Below are 20,809 nucleotides of genomic sequence, written 5' to 3'. Positions count from 1 at the left end.
CACACACACACACACACACACACACATATATATATATTCGTAAATGCATAAACACACACTGTAGTCAACTACACACACACACAAACCTTACAGATAGGCCCATATCTCTATAATCTTTATTTGCGCATGGCAGCCAAATTACTTTTAAAGGTGTAACGTGAAGGATTATGAGTTTCACACATACAAAAAATGAACAATTATTAACAGAATGAGAAGAAATAAGAGTTTTGAACAAGCTATGTCTATGTACTGTGTTTGAGATATATTTACTTGTTAGCAGCTAGCCCAGCTAGCACCGGCCAATAACGTGTTGTAATACCACTTTGTACCTCAAGAGGTCACTGCAGCATCCAGTCTGCCCTCAGTCCAACATGAGAGGTTAAAGAGAAGTTGCCCAGAGGGGGTATTCTTACCTCTTGAAAATCACAGAAATATAACAAATGATAGAAATAGTAGCAAGAAATTAATTAACATTGTCGTGTATTTCCATAGCTGGAGACCGCTCTTGGTGAAAAAAGCAATTAGGTTTGGTGCTGAACTCGAAATGTTTCATCTAGACTGGTAAATAAATAGCTTATTTACCTCCACATGCCAAAAAAATAGGGTGCCAATTAAATTCGGCATGCTATTTGTTTTGAGGATTTATTTATGAAAATCTTACACATTACACATTTACACCTTTAATGTTTGTGAATTAATGCTATTCTATGGTGTTTGACCAGTTTAGAGACTGCCGTCGTGAATCTGACTGATTTTCCAGAATTCAGGTGAGGCAAGGTATTTCTTTTGTGGGGGGCGGTGAAAAATGTGATGAAAAAAGATATCTGTATCCATGTGTCTGTCTCTCACCCAATCTCCATCCGTACTCCCAGGACGAGATGAGAGGAAACTCAAATTTCTCTTCCGGTCTCATCTGGCCCCGCCTCCTCAGATACAGGCCACGCCCCGTCCCCTGCCAATCACCATTTCAAACATTTAAACGTTTGTGTGTGTGTGCGTGCGTGTGCGTGTGTGTGTGTGTGTGTGTGTGTGTGTGTGTGTGTGTGTGTGTGTGTGTGTGTGTGTGTGTGTGTGTGTGTGTGCGTGTGTGTGTGTGTGTGTGTTTACATAGTGGGAGGAGCCCTGGTACAGGACCTCTCTGGTCTGGGGGGAGGGGGGTCTCATCAGAGGGGGGGCAGAGGTCCTCTCGGTCACCGTGGGAACAGGCGGCAGCCGGGGAGTCCTACGATGTCGGCACCATGCACTGTGTTACTATGACGCCCACTAAAGTCCCATAATAATCAGGATGAAATGTTCATTTATTTTCTAAAATCATTTCCAGACGGTCCTCATTTACAAACTGGTGGGTCGGTGTACTGGACTGTGATAGGTTCACTCCAGTGGTGAAGTCTCATGATTATCAACCAGGAACCCCGACAGACACGTCGCCATGGTTGTGTGTAACAAAAATAACCACAAACGGACACCACGTACGGCAAGCCCACACCAAAGGTGCTCAACTATTGAAATAACAGGGGTCTGCTTGTCTAGACCTGTGATTCCTGTTGTGTTGTTGTTCTATTCATGTGTTCAGTCCCCCGGGGTCCAGGGTTAGGGTTGGGGGGTTTCTCCCTGGTGCACTGGGGTCAGGGGTCAGCGTGTGTTCACCTGGTCTTGGGGGGCAGCTTGGGGGTCTGGTCTGGCTGTGGGGTTGGTCCTGGGGTGGGTCCTAGTGGAGGTGCCGGTGGGGGTCCGGGTGGGGCTGGGGCTGGGGTCTTGGAAGAGAGAGGGTATTCCTTAGCATAACGAGACCTCCAGGCCAGCCGGGTCATCGTCTCCTTGGTGATCTGCTCCCGGTAGCAGTTCTGCATCTGGGTGGTCATCAGAGTCCTCATCGCCTGAGAGCAGAACAACCTTCATCATTATCCTCATCATCATCATCAGAGTCCTCATCACCTGAGAGCAGAACAACCTTCATCATTGTCCTCATCATCATCATCAGAGTCCTCATCGCCTGAGAGCAGAACAACCTTCATCATTATCCTCATCACCATTATCATCCTCATCATCAGAGTCCTTATCGCCTGAGAGCAGAACAACCTTCATCATTATCCTCATCATCATTATCATCATCATCAGAGTCCTCATCGCCTGAGAGCAGAACAACCTTCATCATTATCCTCATCATCATCATCATCAGAGTCCTCATCGCCTGAGAGCAGAACAACCTTCATCATTATCATCATCATCATCAGAGTCCTCATCGCCTGAGAGCAGAACAACCTTCATCATTATCCTCATCATCATCAGAGTCCCCATCTCCTGAGACCAGAACCACCTTCATCATCATCATATTCATCAGTCCTCATCTCCTGAGACCTGAATAATCTTCATCACCAACCATCTTCCTCATCCCATGCTTGTATTTGTAAAGGCCTTCTGTTGATTGAATCTTCTCCTCTCGTTTAAATGCTGTTACCGTTTTAACTTATTGCATTCCATTCAATATAATAAACTTTGGCTGATATCCATGTAGGAAATGTGCTGTATAGACAGTATAAAGGGTATTAGAATTGTTGATTATTATTGATATCAGGGCAACCTGATATCAGTCTATAACATAGTTCTGGAGCTCAAGATCAAAATAACTGTTTAGAACAAGACCTCTAGATGGTGGTTGCCTGGAGTAGATTGATTTACCAGACACTTTGCCTATTCTACCAGGTCAAACTAGCTTATTAGAACAACTTCCAGATAATGGTTACGTGTAGCGTAGACTAACTTATCAGACCGGTTGACTATTTTAGCAGATCAAACTAGATGTTTAGAATTATATCATAGCTATTATGCGAAGACTTTTTAGAAAAACAAACAAATCTTCACAATACAGCCCTCTATTCAAGATAGTAGATATATGCTACCTGTTATAGGTCCAGCCGAAACCGGTACGGACAAGGTCTGCGTCTTGTGGAAGCCAACTGGATCAGATGACACCACTGTGGAGGGAAGCCAGGAAACCTGACCTACAACGGGGCCATTGTCCCTCTCTCTTGCACACACAGAAACACAAAATACCTGCCTCTTTACTGGAGACCATGCTTATTCACAATGTTCAAGGAACATTACAAGAAAGACACAAAGTCCAAAGCTCATGATCAAATTTTATTCCAGTTCAGGTTATCAAATTACATTCATATTAATCACATTTAAATTATGCAGTCATAATCCCAAAATCACTTCCTCCTCCAAAGTTCTCCAGTTGACGGTATAGATATCACCAGGTGAACACAATATGGTCCCATGATGACATCATCTGGGCGGGTGATGTGAAATGCCCAGAAATTGGCCATTTGACAAATAGCCAGCTGATGTCGACGCTAGGATGTGTTGCATCTTTTTGAAGTTATGCAATGCTCTCATGTAGCATTACAAAGAGAGTGATTAATTATGGCAACATTTCCATCAATTAAGATACAAAATAAAAAAAACAATAAATCAATGTTTCTAACGGAGATGATTAACAGAATAACAATATCAGTAGTAACGAAAACATAAAACGACAGGAGAACTGAACAGCGTTTTTCAATTCGACCTGTGCCACGTACTTGTTTAATAGTGACACCACTAGATATTTAACTTATTCAGAAGCAACACCACTAGCGAGTACACCTGCTTATCAGCTACACCGCTAGCTAGTCAACATATCAGCTACACTAAAGGAATGATCATCATGGAATGATGTCAAAGAACAGCAAGGCATCATCAAGTATAAAAGTGCAATCATTTAATTCCAAGCAAAGTAAAAGGCATCATGAATATTCATGCTGCTCGATTTTTGTACACATATTTTTTAGGTTGTCACAAAAAGGCAAACTTTTGTTTGTATAATATGCTTATTTATTTTGAAAGAACTTTCCAGTGCGCTTGAAGCATGCAGAATGACAGACGGCTCGGTGGCGCAGCAGACGGCAGTGCATTAGGGGACCGTGACTTGGAAGGGGGAGCCGGGGATGTGGTCGTCCCCCCATTTTACGGCCAGCACATAGCTGCCTCGCTCCTTGAGCAAGTAGCTGATGTTGTATTGACCGCTGCCTGCATGTTTCACCAGCACCTCCTCGCAAGGGATCAGAGGCCCCCGGACACCCACCATCAGCATGTTCTTACCTGGGGAGGGACACAGCTTTAGTCAGCCTCAGAGTGGAGCATATTCCTCCAAAAATCAACAATACATTCTGGACACACAATAAAATAAGACGGTACAGGAAGATAATCAGAAATATTAAAAAAAGGTACTGAAGTACCTCAAAGTGATCAATAAAGGATTAGCATTATCGTCTCCTACATTATCATGCCATTAGTATTTTATTATGTCATTACTATTCTATGCTCTTTCACAGGGGGGAAGATTCCCAGCAGCTGATCGCTTTAGTTTGCAGGGCTTTGATTGGTTGGATTCCCTTCAGAGGGCGGGGCTACTTACCAGCCTTGCTGCAGTCTAATGAGAAGCTGCTCTTCTGTCCCATGAAGGCCTTGCTGAGGCCTGGGCCTCGACTTAGCACCTTGCTGGCATCAGAGTAGGGCTGGGGTGGGGCGCTGCTCTGCCAGGGGCTGCTGGAGGACTGTAGCACTGGGTCAACGGTGAGGGTGCTGGTCTCGCTGGCGTTGGAGACTTGGACCAGACGAGAACCTAAGAAGAGACAGGCCGGCAGAGGCAGGTTAGAAGAGACCAGTCTGGACAGGTTGGTGGAGACCAGTAGAGACTAGAGCAGCAGCGACATGAGTAAATACCAGTAACAATCAATACAGAGGGGCAGGGTAGCAGAGACCAATAGAGATAGATTAGTGGAGACTAATATAGACAGGCAGTTTAAAAGAGACCCATAGAGATAGATGTTAGTAGAGACAGGCGAGTAGACACATAGATTACAGTGAAGGCAGTAGAGACAGGCAGATTACAGAGACCAATGGAGGGAAAGGTAGAGACAAGTAGATATCAGTAGTACAGACTAGGGCTTTGACTTTTGCCCAAAAATCATATTCGAAGTTAGTTTGTTTATCAATATTAATATCAAAATATGTTCGAATATTTATTAATAATATTTGCCCATTAAATGCCTTCAATAAGACCGGATTGGGCTTCGCAAGGTTTGTTTACCGGCGTTGCTATGGTTACCGGTCTTGCGTGTTCCAACGGTATATTAGGTTTCTAATAAATTGCTGTCTAATCAATGCTTCATTCACTGCCTCTTCCGTGGTCATTACAATATTATGAATAGACTGCGTCGGGTTCTCAGACGTCTCCCCCTTTTGGCCTGCCCATAACAGGTTTGAATATTAAGGGCTGCCTAATATTCGTTGGAATTTGGATTTATTTTTTGATATTCAAATTATATTAGAATAACGAAGTTCGGAGTCAAAGCCCTAGTACAGACCAATAGAGACAAGCAGGTTAATAGAGGGCAGTAGAGACGGGTAGATACCAACAGAAGCCCCAAGAGAGAGGCCGATTACAGTGCTGAATGGAGACCGGTTAGTAGAGACGGGTAGAGACATGCAGGTTAGTAGAGCCCAGCGGAGAGGGGTCAGTGTCCCCCGGTAGAGACCAGTACAGCCCGGTTGGTACCTGTGACGCGGGCCCTGAAGGGACTCTCCCGGATGTGGTTGGGGCCCCCGTACTTGATGCTGATCAGGTAGTTCCCAGGGGCCATGGGGGTATAGAGGACCCGGTAGCCCTCCGGGACCTCCTGGCAGTCCATCTTCACCTTGGACGGCCCCTCGATGTTCACCGCCAGGGCGCCCGGCCCCGCCGCCCGGTTGTTGATGATGAACTCTGACTGGTTGCCTGGAAACACAGACGGGACTCCGAATTCACTACGAGGCTGAGATAACATGGAGCGGTGCACTAATCACTGACCCGACGACTGATGCATGAGCCTCCACCAATATGTGAGACAGGTAAATGAGACAGACCGGCAGGGCAGACAGACATTCAGACAGACATGTCGGTTTGACTGACAGACCCACAGACATGTCGGTTCGACATACATACATGTCGGTTGGACAGACAGACGGACGGACAGGAAGGACACACGGACTTTCGAACAGACGGACCTGTGGTTCCTTTCTCCAGCCCGGTTCCGTAGGCCGACACCAGACCGGGGTCTCCGGTCTGTCCTGGCTCTCCGACTCGTACTTGGAAAGGGCTTCCTGGGATGTGGGCTCCGTTGAAGGTGACGTGGACGTTGTGGACGCCGTTCTCCCGCGGGATGAAGCGCACGGCGTACTTATCTGGAGAAAACACGGTGACGCTGGATTCATACCGGTTTCTTTAAAGGTTAGGGCTGGACTAGATTCACTTCTAAATACTCTAAGCCTCCCGTACCAATGCCTGGTACGGGAGTTGGTGCTGAATTAATTGAAGAAGAAGCAGAAGATGAAAAATTCCCAGCAACCGTTGACCACCTTTCTTTCAAAATTAGATATTGCGGATACATCCAAATACATTTATTGTCTATGTAATCTGAAACACTCATCATGAGGGAAGAGTCAATGGTCACATCCGCCATCCTCCTTCCTGTATCCCTCTTCCCAGTCCCATCCCCCCTCGCCCAAACAAAGCAGGACTTCCAGTTTGTGGGAACGTGTCCCGACACGGACAAACTCCTTTTGTGTGGTACATGTGTGAAAGACCAACTCAGGATAATGTCCGGACCTGAATCTCTGGAGTTCATATGTGAATGCAGCTTCTCTCTCACATGCTCTCTCTCTCTCACCTTTCTCCAGCTCAGTGACTGCACACTCGTCCAGGGCGCCGGAGGGAGAGTGAACAGTGGCCTCCATCTTGCCCTGAGCCCCGTTCAGCCTGACTGCGAAGGACGCTGGTTGGTTCACCTTCAAACCAGACTCCTACACAGGTCGGGCCCACAGAGGTTAGCAATGCATGCATGCACACGCACAAACGCACATACCCACGCAGTTCTATCTATAATCATTAGTGACATTCTTCTATTTACCTGAGCTCCAATTGGTCGAGCTACTGCAGACAGAGGCGGTCAGTCACATTAGATATTAGGAGAACATTCTAGATACTAACCTACTAACTTCTACTTCTGCACCCTGGCGTATACAGTAATACCGTGATAGTGATACAACTAATACCTAGGTTTACTGGGACCTTTTTGTTAGGTTCCCAAATGTGTTTATGTAGGTACCTACAAAACTAGGTCAAATGTACCAGTAGTATTACTGGATACTTTAGAGGGTCAGTACAGCTAGATCTAGTTATTGTTAGTAGCTCGTTAGGGTCAGAAGCCAAACTACAGGTAACAGGTTGTGACTGTCCCTATAGCAACCAACTACAGTCGCAAGGGTGTGCCTCTCTCTGCTGTAGCTAGGCAACCACTGAGCTGCTGCTGATTGATTTTTGTTAAAGGCCTTTAAATGAAACACGACAGAGACACCGTCAGTTCAGAACCCAGCCCAGCCTCACACAGGAACCCAGACCAGCCTCACACAGGAACCCAGACCAGCCTCACACAGGAACCCAGACCAGCCTCACACAGGAACCCAGACCAGCCTCCCACAGGAACCCAGACCAGCCTCACACAGGAACCCAGCCTCACACAGGAACCCAGACCAGCCTCACACAGGAACCCAGACCAGCCTCACACAGGAACCCAGACCAGCCTCACACAGGAACCCAGCCTCACACAGGAACCCAGACCAGCCTCACACAGGAACCCAGACCAGCCTCACACAGGAACCCAGACCAGCCTCACACAGGAACCCAGCCTCACACAGGAACCAAGACCAGCCTCCCACAGGAACCCAGTCTCCCACAGGAACCCAGACCAGCCTCACACAGGAACCCAGACCAGCCTCACACAGGAACCCAGCCTCACACAGGAACCCAGACCAGCCTCACACAGGAACCCAGACCAGCCTCACACAGGAACCCAGACCAGCCTCACACAGGAACCCAGCCTCACACAGGAACCAAGACCAGCCTCCCACAGGAACCCAGTCTCCCACAGGAACCCAGACCACTCTCCCACAGGAACCCAGACCAGCCTCCCACAGGAACCCAGACCAGCCTCACACAGGAACCCAGCCTCACACAGGAACCCAGACCAGCCTCACACAGGAACCCAGACCAGCCTCACACAGGAACCCAGACCAGCCTCACACAGGAACCCAGACCAGCCTCCCACAGGAACCCAGACCAGCCTCACACAGGAACCCAGACCAGCCTCACACAGGAACCCAGCCTCAACATGCCCCTGTGAAGGCTGGCCCTCAACAGACAGACCAGAGGAGGAGGCGGACTGGGGGGGTGGGGGGGGGTGTCTCGTCGTGTCCCACCTGAAGGCCAGTAACAGCGAGGCGGCGGGCGTCGTGGACCGTGGCGACCACAGGGACCAGGTAGGGGCTGTCGGGGATGTGCTGGTCGTTGAACTTCACCGACACCTCGTAGTCGCCTGGAGACATTGACATTTAGAGTGAGGGCATTTAATCCACAAGTACACTGGTCAGGAGAAAGAGAAACAAAGTATCGCTGTCGGGAGAGCGTCGGCACACAGAATACACTCATACGGTCATACAGGGAGCATCACAACACAGTCAGCGTCAGCACACGTCAGTACCAGGCTCTTGGGCGAGGTAGCTGACTCCACACGACCCGTCCTTTCGATCCTGGAAGGAGATCTCGGCTCTGCTCGGGCCCTCGACCGCCACCGAGAGGCCCCCGGCCCCGGCCTCCCGCGTCCAGATACTAAACTCAGCTACACACACACACACACACACTTCAGTACATTGTCTGTTGACATTGCTTAGGCTACATGTGTGCGTCTCTCTCTGTGGCCGTGTGTGTATGTTGCTGTGTGCGTGTGTGTACCTGGCTCTCCAACCTGGGCCCTCTCCAGTCCTGGGCCCCCAGCCTTCACCTTCCCGGGGCCCCCTTCCCCAAGGGGCCCCACTGTGAACTGGAAGGGGCTCCCAGGCACGTGCGCGCCCCTGTACTTTACGCTCACGCTGTGCACGCCCATCTCCGTGGGAACGAAGCGCACGCAGTATGTGCCGTTTCCCACGGCGACCAGCTCGGCCAGCTGAGTGGTGCCAGATGGGGACGTGACCTCAGCCTTCACTTCCTGTACATCAATATCTACAGACAGACAGACAGACAGACCGAGTGAGTGTCGTACTTATGGCTAATGATACTCATTGTAGTTGATGGATTTATTATTGATAATATAGTGTGCGTGTTCTGCATTCAAACAAACCCTCTCTGGGCCATTTCCGATGGCATTAAACTATGATGCCTGCCAACAGGCTACTAATCAGAGTTTAAGCACACACACGGCTATGCTAGGTGTAGCTACATGCTAGCGTTACGAGGGACCACGCACAGTGACCTCTGACCCACCCTCCTCCCTGGCAGACCTGCTACCCAGCGTGTGCCAAAGATGAGTCCTCCACACCCCCCTACCGCACCCAGACTCCCTGCGGAGCACCAGCCCCGACAGGCCGGTCACCAGCCGCACGGAGCCCGGGGACAGGCTGCGTCTGGCGGGGGAGCCGGGCGGGCAGGGCCCCGGGCCCCTGGGGGAGGGGGACCGCTGGGGACGGAGAAAGAGACGCTCCCGGGAGAGAACCAACAGGAACCAACTCTCTGGACGCCGGGGAACAGAGGAGAAGGAAGTCTCGAGGAAAGGAGGAGGAAAGAGGAATGGAGGAGTTATGGGGGGGAATGACAAGAATGAAGGCAGAGGAGGCAAGGTTAGACAGGCAGGACAGAGACAGGAAACGCAACGCACAGGACAGGAAGTTACTCTTCAGAGAGAAGGAAGGATATTTAGAGGTGGCTGTCCAGAGATATGCATGCTGATTGGTTGGTAAGCCTTAGAAGTTCAGGGGCTCACAGAGACCGATTCTGATTGGGGGGGAAAAGGCAGAGGAGGCGGTTGCCGTACCAACCTGGTATTTTGAGGTTGAGGTCGCACACACTGCCGACGCTGGCGACAGACGCGGCGCGCTGCCGCCGACTCACGCTCTCCTTGATCCGCCCCTCCCCCGTCACAGGCACCGAGAACGGACTTCCTGTTGACATACATACATGTTATCAAACCTTTCAATAACTTTAAGGATTTCATTTGATTCACCCAGTTTTCCCATGCTAAACCAAACCAAACCTAAAGTTGTGATACACCCTTGCTAGCCGGATGGAATCCAGCCCAATAAGCTCACTGCTCAGTTTTAACAAACAAAACTAATTTAAGTTATACTTCTGCCATACACTCTTTTGGTAGTATTCAGTCAGGGTGTGTGGTAGTATTCAGTCAGGGTGTGTGGTAGTATTCAGTCAGGGTGTGTGGTAGTATTCAGTCAGGGCTTGTGGTAGTATTCAGTCCGGCGGTGGTAGTATTCAGTCCGGCGGTGGTAGTATTCAGTCCGGCGGTGGTAGTATTCAGTCCGGCGGTGGTAGTATTCAGTCCGGCGGTGGTAGTATTCAGTCCGGCGGTGGTAGTATTCAGTCCGGCGGTGGTAGTATTCAGTCCGGCGGTGGTAGTATTCAGTCCGGCGGTGGGAGGGCAGTACCAGGGATGTGCTCTTCGGCGAAGCGGATGGAGACCAGGTAGGACCCGGGCTCGGTGGGGCAGTAGCAGACCCCGCAGGTCCCGTCCTCCAGGTCCTCGGTCTGGATGTCCACCTTACTGGGGCCCTCCACGGCCAGGGCAAGGCCCCCGTAACCTAGCAACACAGAGTATCACCGCACCGCTCCACGTACAACTCCCCCACTAGCACGGCCAGGAGCTAATCGCTGCTCCGTTTCGAGTTTATTAACACTTCAACTGTAGCTAGTTTGTTTTCGCTCATGTATTTTGATCACGGGATTAGACTGTTATTAGTTACATTGAGCTACTTATTTTTTTACGTAGTTGACCCTTGCCTAGAGTAAGAATCTCAAGGTATTTTATAAAAGAAAAACATAAACTTTTGACTGTTGCACTACTGTGTAGTAGCACAGTGTATAACATAACCATTAAGACACCATATCACCAGTACTACAGTCTTTAAGACCAGTACTGCAGTACTAGAGTCCATATCACCAGTACTACAGTCTATAAGACCAGTACTGCAGTACTAGAGTCCATATCACCAGTACTACAGTCTATAAGACCAGTACTGCAGTACTAGAGTCCATATCCCCAGTACTACAGTCTATAAGACCAGTACTGCAGTACATATCCCCAGTACTACAGTCTATATCACCAGTACTGCAGTCTTTAAGACCAGTACTGCAGTATTACAGACCATATCCCCAGTACTACAGTCTATAAGACCAGTACTTCAGTACTTCAGTACATATCCCCAGTACTACAGTCTATAAGACCAGTACTTCAGTACCTCAGTACTTCAGTACATATCCCCAGTACTACAGTCTATAAGACCAGTACTTCAGTACCTCAGTACTTCAGTACATATCCCCAGTACTACAGTCTATAAGACCAGTACTTCAGTACTTCAGTACATATCCCCAGTACTACAGTCTATAAGACCAGTACTTCAGTACTTCAGTACATATCCCCAGTCCAGTGTGTTTACCTGCTTCCCGGGTGTCCACCAGGAAGGAGGCGTTGGTGAAGGTGCGCCCAGACACCAGGCCCTCTCCGTGGGCCTTGACGCGGCTGGCGTCCCCTATCTCCGACTGCACCACCAGGATGGTGAGGGGGCTGTTGGGGATGTGACGCCCCTCCTTCAGGATGCTGACCCGGTGCTCGCCCACCTCCCGGGGGATGAACGAGATGCCTGCAGGAGGGCCACGTTAATACTGTATCTAAAGATAATCAATCACCCCTGTAGCTACGCCCCGCTATTCACGGAGACTGCGGTGAATAAATGTTTATACTACACATGAACACTAAAATAATGCAGATAACACTTTTGGCTGGGAAGTTTTTATTTTTATTAGCGTGACGAGACGACTGAAAGCGGAACATTTTGCGGTGAAAACAATATCTGGAATTTGAGATCTCAATCTCGGGATATTACCCAATATCCCGTGATATTGAACCCATCATTGCACCATCTAAGGAGGTTCACGTGACGCATATGCTTAATATCTATAGATTTATATCTATAGCTCTATATCTTTACACACATACTATACATATTTGTCTCTATATAATACTTAACATAAATGCAATATATAAGGACCCGAGGGTCAGAGAGAGCGAAAAAATAAACAACTAAATCTATGCATGTAGCAGATCTAGCCCATCTCTGACCTATGTGGTTGTTGGCGAGGCGCTTGAGCAGGCAGGGCTCGGCCCGCCCCGAGGGAGCCGAGATGCTGGCCGTCAGGAGGCTGAGGTCCGTCTCCGTGATGTCCAGAGAGAAGTCTGCTGCGGAGCCCAGCTTCACCTGGGACCGCCTCTTCTGGTCCTCTACACACACACACACACACACACACACACACACACACGTTATATCTTGTTATGCTACCGTTTTCCTCGGTATGTTTTATCCACCGTCGTAAAAAATATCGTATCGTGTGATGCATGCCTAGGCTCCTCCCACCCACAGGCCCCAGGCCCCGCCCACCTGTGATGCGTGCGGTGAAGGGGCTGCCGGCGATGTGCAGCTGGTTGTATCGGACCAGGACGTTGTAGTCCCCGGGGAGGATGGGCAGGTAGCTCACTGAGCAGGTCCCGTCCTGGTTATCCACACAGCTGATCTCTGCTTGAGAGGGACCCTCAATGCTCAGGTCCAGACCGCCTAGATACAAGATACATACATAGATATATTAACAGAAATATATTCAAATACATATGCCCTAACCTATCAGCTAATGACTGTTACATACTATACTAGCAGCATAAGGTATGATCAGTGGTGCTATTATGGAAGTATATTGCATGATGGGTACTAATACAACAGTATCAGGCACAATCAGCACCGTTATAGCAGTATTAGTCATGATCAGTACCGTTATAGCAGTATTAGTCATGATCAGTACCGTTATAGCAGTATTAGTCAGGATCAGTACCGTTATAGCAGTATTAGTCAGGATCAGTACCGTTATAGCAGTATTAGTCATGATCAGTACCGTTATAGCAGTATTAGTCAGGATCAGTACCGTTATAGCAGTATTAGTCATGATCAGCACCGTTATAGCAGTATTAGTCAGGATCAGTACCTTCGGCTGCGTCTTGAGTGAAGATGGTGAAGTTGGCCATCTTGTTGGCGACGCCGTAGACGAGGCCGGGACCCGAAGCCGTGACACTGGGGGTACTGGCCTGGTTCACATAGAACTGGAGAGGAGACTCTGTATAGAAGATACATATACACATCTAGATTAGATTATATACAGTATTTACATATACCGTACATTACATTATATACAGCATACATTTAGAGATTTCGATTTTATACAGTATACATATAAATTAGATTGCATACATATATATCACATAGAGCGGTAATCTTCGAAATCCGCCTAATGTTGTAAGGGCAGGTTGAACTGGAGTTTCTGAGTAGAACAGAATCCAGCATTGATTGGCAGGAATAATAAGGGAAAGTTATTTAGTAGTTATTATTCTACCTCAAAGAAAGAATATATTCCAGAATTTCCACGACAAAAATGATTAAAAAGCACCAAGTGACCCGTTGGCGTCACTATCGATATTTTGGAAAAACAAAAATGGCTTGAACAGTTTATTTAGATAATATGTTCAGGTAGATGGATAATATGTACAGATAGATAGATATGTTCAGATAGATAGATAGATAATATGTTCAGATAGATGGATAGATAATATGTTCAGATAGATGGATAGATAATATGTGCAGAAAGATAGATAGATAATATATTCAGATAGATAGATAATATATTCAGATAGATAGATAATATATTCAGATAGAGAGAGACAGACAGACAGACGGACAGACGAACGGACGGACGGACGGACGGACGGACGGACGGACGGACAGAACATGTGTACCAGGAATGTGTGTTCCGTTGTATTTGATGTGCATCTCGTGCAGGCCGGCCTCGCTGGGGGAGAACTGGACGGTCACCGTCCTGTCCAGGTTGTCTGTGATCAGAGGCTCCGCCCTCCTGCCCGACGGCATCATCACCTCACCTGTTCAAGGGGGCGGAGCTGTTAGGACTAACCTGTCCAAAAACAACCGAATACACACAACAGCCCCGTCGCTAACTCCAACAGAACACTCACAACGTCTCAATGTTCATCTCTTTATCTAAAGTTCACCTGAGCAAGATCACCTGACCACAGAAACCATCTCACTAGAACACCTTATCATAAACACCATCGCTGTATCTCCCAGAACACAAAGGCTGTCCCGATCTCGATCCTCTGCCTATGTCCAAGTGCAACGCTACCTTCCCCTCCCTATCTCTACCGCTCTCTCCCGCCTTCTCTACCTATCCCTCATCTGCCTGCCTCACCAGTGATGTCTCCCTTGGAGAGAGAGAAGGGGATGATCATGTCGAACGGCCGGAACCCTCCGGTCACACTGCTGCCTTCTGAGAACCCATCTGTGGTCTCCTGGAGGGGTTGAGAGAGAGAGAGAGAGAGAGAGAGAGAGAACGTTATGGAGTAGTTATGATAGTGTTATGGTGAAGGGTACATCAGTGTGTGCATGCACATGTGTTTTATTATGGAGAACTATACCCAGGGACGGGAGCCCAATCCAGGAGCTTGATTCGACGTTTGTTGCATCATGGGAATAACCTCTTCCACCGCCTGAAGATAAGAGCATCAATTAGCACTCAACCTCTCTCACATGAATGCTCAGAAATGGGTCCACACACACACACACACACACACACACACACACACACACACACACACACACACACACACACACACACACACACACACACACACACACACACACACACACACACACACACACACCGTGACGGTGAAGGGGCTGCGCGCCACATCCTGTCCCCCGAAGCGGACGTAGATGCGGTAGGTGCCGGGGGCGTCGGCGGTGTAGAAGATGTCGTAGGTCCCGTCTGGGTTCTCCACCACGCGGGCCAGGACCTCGCTGCCGTCGGGCTCCACCACCACACAGCTCAGCCCTCCCTTCCCAGCCTGCCTGGTGTCCACCAGCAGGGCCAGCTCCTCGCCCACGGCAACCGTAGGCCCCACCCCTCGACCTGGTTGGTCACGGAGGTTCGAGGTGGACGAATAGAAATACTGCAGGTTTAGTTTTGTACTAGTATGAAGGACATGTTACGGGCTGGTCACTGAGGACACACTATGGTCTGGTAACCGAGGACATACTATGATCTGGTAACCGAGGACATATTATGGTCTGGTAACCGAGGACATATTATGGTCTGGTAACCGAGGACATATTATGGTCTGGTAACTGAAGACATTATGTTCTGGTAACTGAAGACATATTAAAGTCTGGTTAACGAGGACATATTATGGTCTGGTAACTAAGGACATATCATGGTCTGGTAACTGAAGACATTATGTTCTGGTAACCGAGGACATATTATGGTCTGGTAACCGAGGACATATTATGGTCTGGTAACAGAGGACATATTATGGTCTGGTAACCGAGGACATATTATGGTCTGGTAACCGAGGACATATTATGGTCTGGTAACTGAGGACATATTATGGGGAGCCTACCGGAGACTTTGCACTGGCTGGCGTCGCCGCTGGGCGTGGCTCGGACCCGGTAGGGGGACATGGGGACGTCCTGCCCGCCGTAGGTGATCCGCACGCCGTAGCGCCCCGTCCGGTCGGGCAGGTACGACACCAGCCATGTCCCGTCCCCGTTGTCGTGGATACTGGCCGGCATGGCCTTACCATCCTGGTCCTGGGGAGGGAGGGAGAGAGTGAGGCTGACTGACTGACTGAGTGTGTGGACATTTCTGTGTGTTCTTCTGTGTGTGTGGGAGATAGGGTCTGTATGTATACATGCTAATGTGTGTATGTATACATGCTAGTTTGTGTTGTGTGTGTGTGTGTGTGTGTGTGTGTGTGTGTGTGTGTGTGTGTGTGTGTGTGTGTGTGTGTGTGTGTGTGTGTGTGTGTGTGTGTGTGTGTGTGTGTGTGTGTGTGTGTCTCACCGTGACAGCGACCTCCAGCTCTGCGAGCCCGGCCTCCGAGGCGTCGACGGTGAAGTTTGTCGGGAGGCTGGCCGGGACCCCCGAGGTGAGCCCGGGGCCGCTGGCCTGGACCCGGCTTGCGTCGTGGGTGGGCTGGACCCGCAGCTTGAAGGGACTGGAGTCACAGGGGCACTACTGTTACACACCGACTAACCCCAACCCGTCTGTGTGGCCACGGGCCGGGAGCCAACTACTGACCAGCTACTGAGCTACTGAGTTTCCCTGGGAAACTGATATCAGGGGCAGATGTTGATAGGGGGGAGCAGATTCACAACAACGTGAAAAGATGGGGGCGCAAGGATTTAACAGAACCAAATAGGGGCTCACAGGTCAAAAGCGTTAACCCTTGCGTAATTTTTTATTTTTTATCTTTGCCTTTATTTTCTTTGACGTATCCATTTTATCACTTCCTTGCCTTAGTTTTTTTACTTTAATCTATTTTATTATTTCATTTTATGACCATGTTTTAATGTGAAGTACTTTGAGTCAGCCCCATGTATGAAAAGCGCGATATAAATAAAGTTTCCTTGCTTAGCCTTACCTGTAGCAGCAAGTGATCATGAGCACAGCGTAAGGTAGAGTATAGAGTAGTGTAGTTCACCTGCGTGGGACGTCCTGCCCTGCGTACTTGACAGCCAGGGAGTGAACTCCCTCTATAGACGGGCTGTAGGAGACGCTGTGGGTTCCATCCCTGTTGTCCTTCACCTGGACAGGCTCAGCCACACCTGGCCCAAAAAGCCTGGTTAGTACTTAGCTGAAGCTAGCATGCAGCCCGGTTAGCACTGAGCTAGAGCTAGCATGTAGCCCGGTTATTACCAGCTACAGCTAGCATCTAGCCTGGATAGCATTTAGCTATGGCTTGCATCCGGCATGCTTAGCTATAGCTAGGATCTATCCAGGTTACTGCTTAGGAAGAGCTAGCTCGTAGCTCTAGTAGTAGCAGTAATAATTGTAGTGATAGCAGTAGTTATAATACATTAGTAGTCATTTTAGTAGAGATAATTATGTGTGGTATTTGTGGTAATAAGGATATCAGTATTACTTTGAGCAGCAGTAGTAGTAGTGCTTGCAGCAGAAGATGTAATGGTAGCAGCAACGCTAATCTTTGTACTAGTGCTTCTGGGAGCAGTAACGTGAGGAGAGAGGGCTACCTTTGGGGTTGGTGAGGGAGACGGCCAGGGGAGCTTGGCCCGCCTTGCTGCAGTCTACGGTGAAGCTCTGGGGGACCCGCGCTCGCACACCTGAGCTCACACCCGGACCAGTCACCCGCACCTTGCTGGGATCCACCTCATCCGTCACCGACACCTTAAAAGGACTTCCTGCAACCACCATGGACATCGGGTCAGGGGGGAGGGGCTAGGGGGAGAGGGTGTGTTCTGTGGTGTGGAGGGTGTGGTCTGAGGAGGCTTGCACACTGCCACAACAAACACCAACACCCGATCAAAGACCGATTCGACTTGTTCATAAAAACAAAAGGTCCTCTGACCACATCCAACAACCACCGGTGGGAATGGCCAATTGGTCCGATGGGAGCGATTGTTGCCGTTTGTTGGTGCAGTGTGCAAGCACCATTAGGGTGAGGGGGTGTGGCCTAAACGTTAGGGGAGTGTCAGTTAGACAGGGAATTCCTACACTAATTATGCAGCGGAAGCGGATTTGTTGCATAAACAAGCAAACATTTCAGATGTTGACCCAAATAGCTAATTTTCACATATTGGCCGACCATCGCTATTGGATGATTCCAATGACAATAAAAACCATTATGCATTAAGGGATATAGCTTGGAAATATGTGGACATCAAGTGTATGCTTATCCCACAGTGCATTGTGGGTACATACAGTATATACCCACAATGCATCCATAAGGAGCAGCAATGAGCAGCAGTGGTGAAACCCCACATTGTCAGATACAGTACATTGGGCCCAATTCCAACTTCTGTGATGAAACGGGCGGTTGAACACGGAGCGACCTCATTCCCCGGCGGGACCAGCCGGCACCCCGCTGGGCGCTTCCTGGAACCGCTCGGCACACAAAGCCGGGTCTATTAGCGGCGGCTAATTACAACCACATGGCGAGCTAACCGCCGCGTCGACCATGAATGGACGCCCTCGTTATCCAGCGGACACGTAAACACAGACCATGAGGTCATGCCGCGGCTTGTTAAGCCGGTAAACACACCGTTCTGGCACACCTACACATTAGTGCTTTAATTAGAAAGTTCCTGTTTAGGGGGTTTTCTGACATCATCCTGAACTCCTGGGGATCCGTTTTTTTACGATCTAGTGCGGTTAGAAGGAAGCGTTTTACCGGATTATGACGTCATGGTAACCATATTAGTGGACACAAACATTCCAACTCAATTAAGCTGACGAGCAGCAATCACGACATTCTCAAATGTGGTTTTCATTTCATTGTTCATCTCATTGATGTGGTCTTATAACGATGAAGCAGCTTTCAGTCACAAATCACTCTGCAACACAATACGTTGGGGCAGCTCCGGCAGTCCAAAAAAATAAATAAAACGGGAGAACAAGAAAGCACATTCCTCCTGTGTGTTTTCATACACAGCAGCAGGGTCGTTTGGGTTTACAAGGGGTACCTGGGATGTGTTCTCCTCCGTAGGTGATGTTGACGTCGTACTGTCCCGCGGTGAAGGGGGTGTACTCCACGCTGCAGCTGCCGTCCTTGTTGTCCTTGCAGGACATCTTGGACTCGGACGGGCCTTCCACAGTGATGCCCAGACCCCCAACACCGGCCCCCCTGTCCCACGCAAGCACACTCTGTCAGACACCAGACTCAGACCCCCAGGCACCAAACACCCACACACACATTGCCAGACATCCCTGTCCCACACAACCACAGGCCGTCAGACTCTGTACCACAACAACGACGGCTCATATACCGTATGGTCTGGATTAAGGTCGTGGTTCACAACCAGCGGGGATTGAGAAAATGAAGAATAAAGAGAACGTTTTATGTACATGCACAGCATGGAGGTTAACGCTTAAAAGATGATTACGGTCAGCTTTCTAGTATACTGATTATTGATTTTGCATCGAACCATTACATTCGATGGATCTATCCATATCCGATGGATCTATAATATAAGGCGCAACATGTCAATGGCTCTCCAGCTGTTAGAGGTCCTCCCGTCAGACTAGTAGTACCACCTGGTTAAGTATGTATTACTACCTGGTGAGTGTGTAGTACCACCTTGTTGAGTATGTAGTACCACCTTGTTGAGTATGTAGTACTACCTGGTGAGTGTGAAGCACCACCTTGTTGAGTGTGTAGTACCACCTTGTTGAGTGTGTAGTACCACCTTGTTGAGTGTGTAGTACTACCTGGTGAGTGTGTAGCAGTACCTGGTGAGTGTGTAGCAGTATACCTGGTGAGTGTGTAGCAGTATACCTGGTGAGTGTGTAGCAGTATACCTGGTGAGTGTGTAGCAGTATACCTGGTGAGTGTGTAGCAGTATACCTGGTGAGTGTGTAGCAGTACCTGGTGAGTGTGTAGCAGTACCTGGTGAGTGTGTAGCAGTATACCTGGTGAGTGTGTAGCAGTATACCTGGTGAGTGTGTAGCAGTATACCTGGTGAGTGTGTAGCAGTATACCTGGTGAGTGTGTAGCAGTACCTGGTGAGTGTGTAGCAGTACCTGGTGAGTGTGTAGCAGTACCTGGTGAGTGTGTAGCAGTATACCTGGTGAGTGTGTAGCAGTATACCTGGTGAGTGTGTAGCAGTACCTGGTGAGTGTGTAGCAGTACCTGGTGAGTGTGTAGCAGTACCTGGTGAGTGTGTAGCAGTACCTGGTGAGTGTGTAGCAGTACCTGGTGAGTGTGTAGCAGTATACCTGGTGAATGTGTAGCAGTATACCTGGTGAGTGTGTAGCAGTACCTGGTGAGTGTGTAGCAGTACCTGGTGAGTGTGTAGCAGTATACCTGGTGAGTGTGTAGCAGTACCTGGTGAGTGTGTAGCAGTACCTGGTGAGTGTGTAGCAGTATACCTGGTGAGTATGTTGAAGTGGTTGGGTCGGTTGCTGACGGCCTGACTGAGGCCCGGGCCGCTGGCCTTCACCCTGCTGGGGTCGCAGCCCTCACACACCGTCACGCTGAGGGGAGACTTGGGCACCTCAGTGTCCTGGTACCACACCTGGAGGCTGTGGATCCCTAGAACACACACACACAACCATGTTAAATCACAACGCACAACCCAACCTTGTTAAATCACAACACGGAACCACGTTAAATCACATCAACACACAACCATATTAAATCACATCAACACACACACACACACACACACACACACACACACACACACATTAAATCTCACCAACGCCCCCCCCTCCTTCGTTAAATCGGACACACACACACAACCATGTAAACACAGTGAGTATATGAGTATGGAGAAGCGTGGTACGATGCGGTGACTGACCCTTCTCATAGGGCGTGTATTCCACGGCGTAGGTCCCGTCTGCGTTGTCCTTCACCACACACTCCGTCACCTCCCCCCCGGGGCCCGTCACCTCCGACCGCACGTGGTCCCCGCCCCGCCGGCTCAGGGGCCGCGCGTCCACCGTGAAGTCCGTGGTCGCTTCCCTGTAGACTGGGCCGACACAAACCCGTTACATCCCATTAACACACACACACACACACACACACACACGTTAAGT

General features: G+C 49.2%; 2 protein-coding genes across 2 annotated transcripts in view; both read right to left on the bottom strand.

The window, feature by feature from the left end:
• LOC115556823 (protein ATP6V1FNB) overlaps nt 1–3,046 on the bottom strand; it is a 3,541-nt gene extending 495 nt beyond the window's left edge. The window contains exons 1-4 of the mRNA XM_030374194.1: nt 2,901–3,046; nt 1,648–1,877; nt 1,108–1,222; nt 850–952 (exon numbers count right to left, since the gene is read on the bottom strand). Of these exons, the coding sequence (XP_030230054.1) occupies nt 850–952; nt 1,108–1,222; nt 1,648–1,874 (445 nt within the window). The 5' untranslated portion in view covers nt 1,875–1,877; nt 2,901–3,046. The remainder of the gene's footprint in view (nt 1–849; nt 953–1,107; nt 1,223–1,647; nt 1,878–2,900) is intronic.
• Nucleotides 3,047–3,128: 82 nt separating this feature from the next.
• flnba (filamin B a) overlaps nt 3,129–20,809 on the bottom strand; it is a 37,508-nt gene continuing 19,827 nt past the window's right edge. Inside the window, exons 26-50 of the mRNA XM_030374169.1 lie at nt 20,572–20,742; nt 20,141–20,303; nt 18,736–18,896; nt 17,287–17,454; nt 16,737–16,860; nt 16,097–16,250; nt 15,654–15,843; nt 14,919–15,166; nt 14,673–14,744; nt 14,447–14,546; nt 13,980–14,120; nt 13,175–13,303; nt 12,580–12,753; nt 12,264–12,422; nt 11,581–11,784; nt 10,573–10,725; nt 9,952–10,074; nt 8,873–9,139; nt 8,622–8,759; nt 8,341–8,456; nt 6,753–6,885; nt 6,091–6,267; nt 5,603–5,821; nt 4,460–4,666; nt 3,129–4,143 (exon numbers count right to left, since the gene is read on the bottom strand). Of these exons, the coding sequence (XP_030230029.1) occupies nt 3,956–4,143; nt 4,460–4,666; nt 5,603–5,821; nt 6,091–6,267; nt 6,753–6,885; nt 8,341–8,456; nt 8,622–8,759; nt 8,873–9,139; nt 9,952–10,074; nt 10,573–10,725; nt 11,581–11,784; nt 12,264–12,422; nt 12,580–12,753; nt 13,175–13,303; nt 13,980–14,120; nt 14,447–14,546; nt 14,673–14,744; nt 14,919–15,166; nt 15,654–15,843; nt 16,097–16,250; nt 16,737–16,860; nt 17,287–17,454; nt 18,736–18,896; nt 20,141–20,303; nt 20,572–20,742 (4,079 nt within the window). The 3' untranslated portion in view covers nt 3,129–3,955. The remainder of the gene's footprint in view (nt 4,144–4,459; nt 4,667–5,602; nt 5,822–6,090; nt 6,268–6,752; nt 6,886–8,340; nt 8,457–8,621; nt 8,760–8,872; nt 9,140–9,951; nt 10,075–10,572; nt 10,726–11,580; nt 11,785–12,263; nt 12,423–12,579; nt 12,754–13,174; nt 13,304–13,979; nt 14,121–14,446; nt 14,547–14,672; nt 14,745–14,918; nt 15,167–15,653; nt 15,844–16,096; nt 16,251–16,736; nt 16,861–17,286; nt 17,455–18,735; nt 18,897–20,140; nt 20,304–20,571; nt 20,743–20,809) is intronic.

Source organism: Gadus morhua, chromosome 13 (assembly GCF_902167405.1).
Source record: "Gadus morhua chromosome 13, gadMor3.0, whole genome shotgun sequence".
NCBI lineage: Eukaryota > Metazoa > Chordata > Actinopteri > Gadiformes > Gadidae > Gadus > Gadus morhua.
Note: the sequence above shows the minus strand (reverse complement) of the source record. Positions and strands in the feature narration are given on the sequence as shown.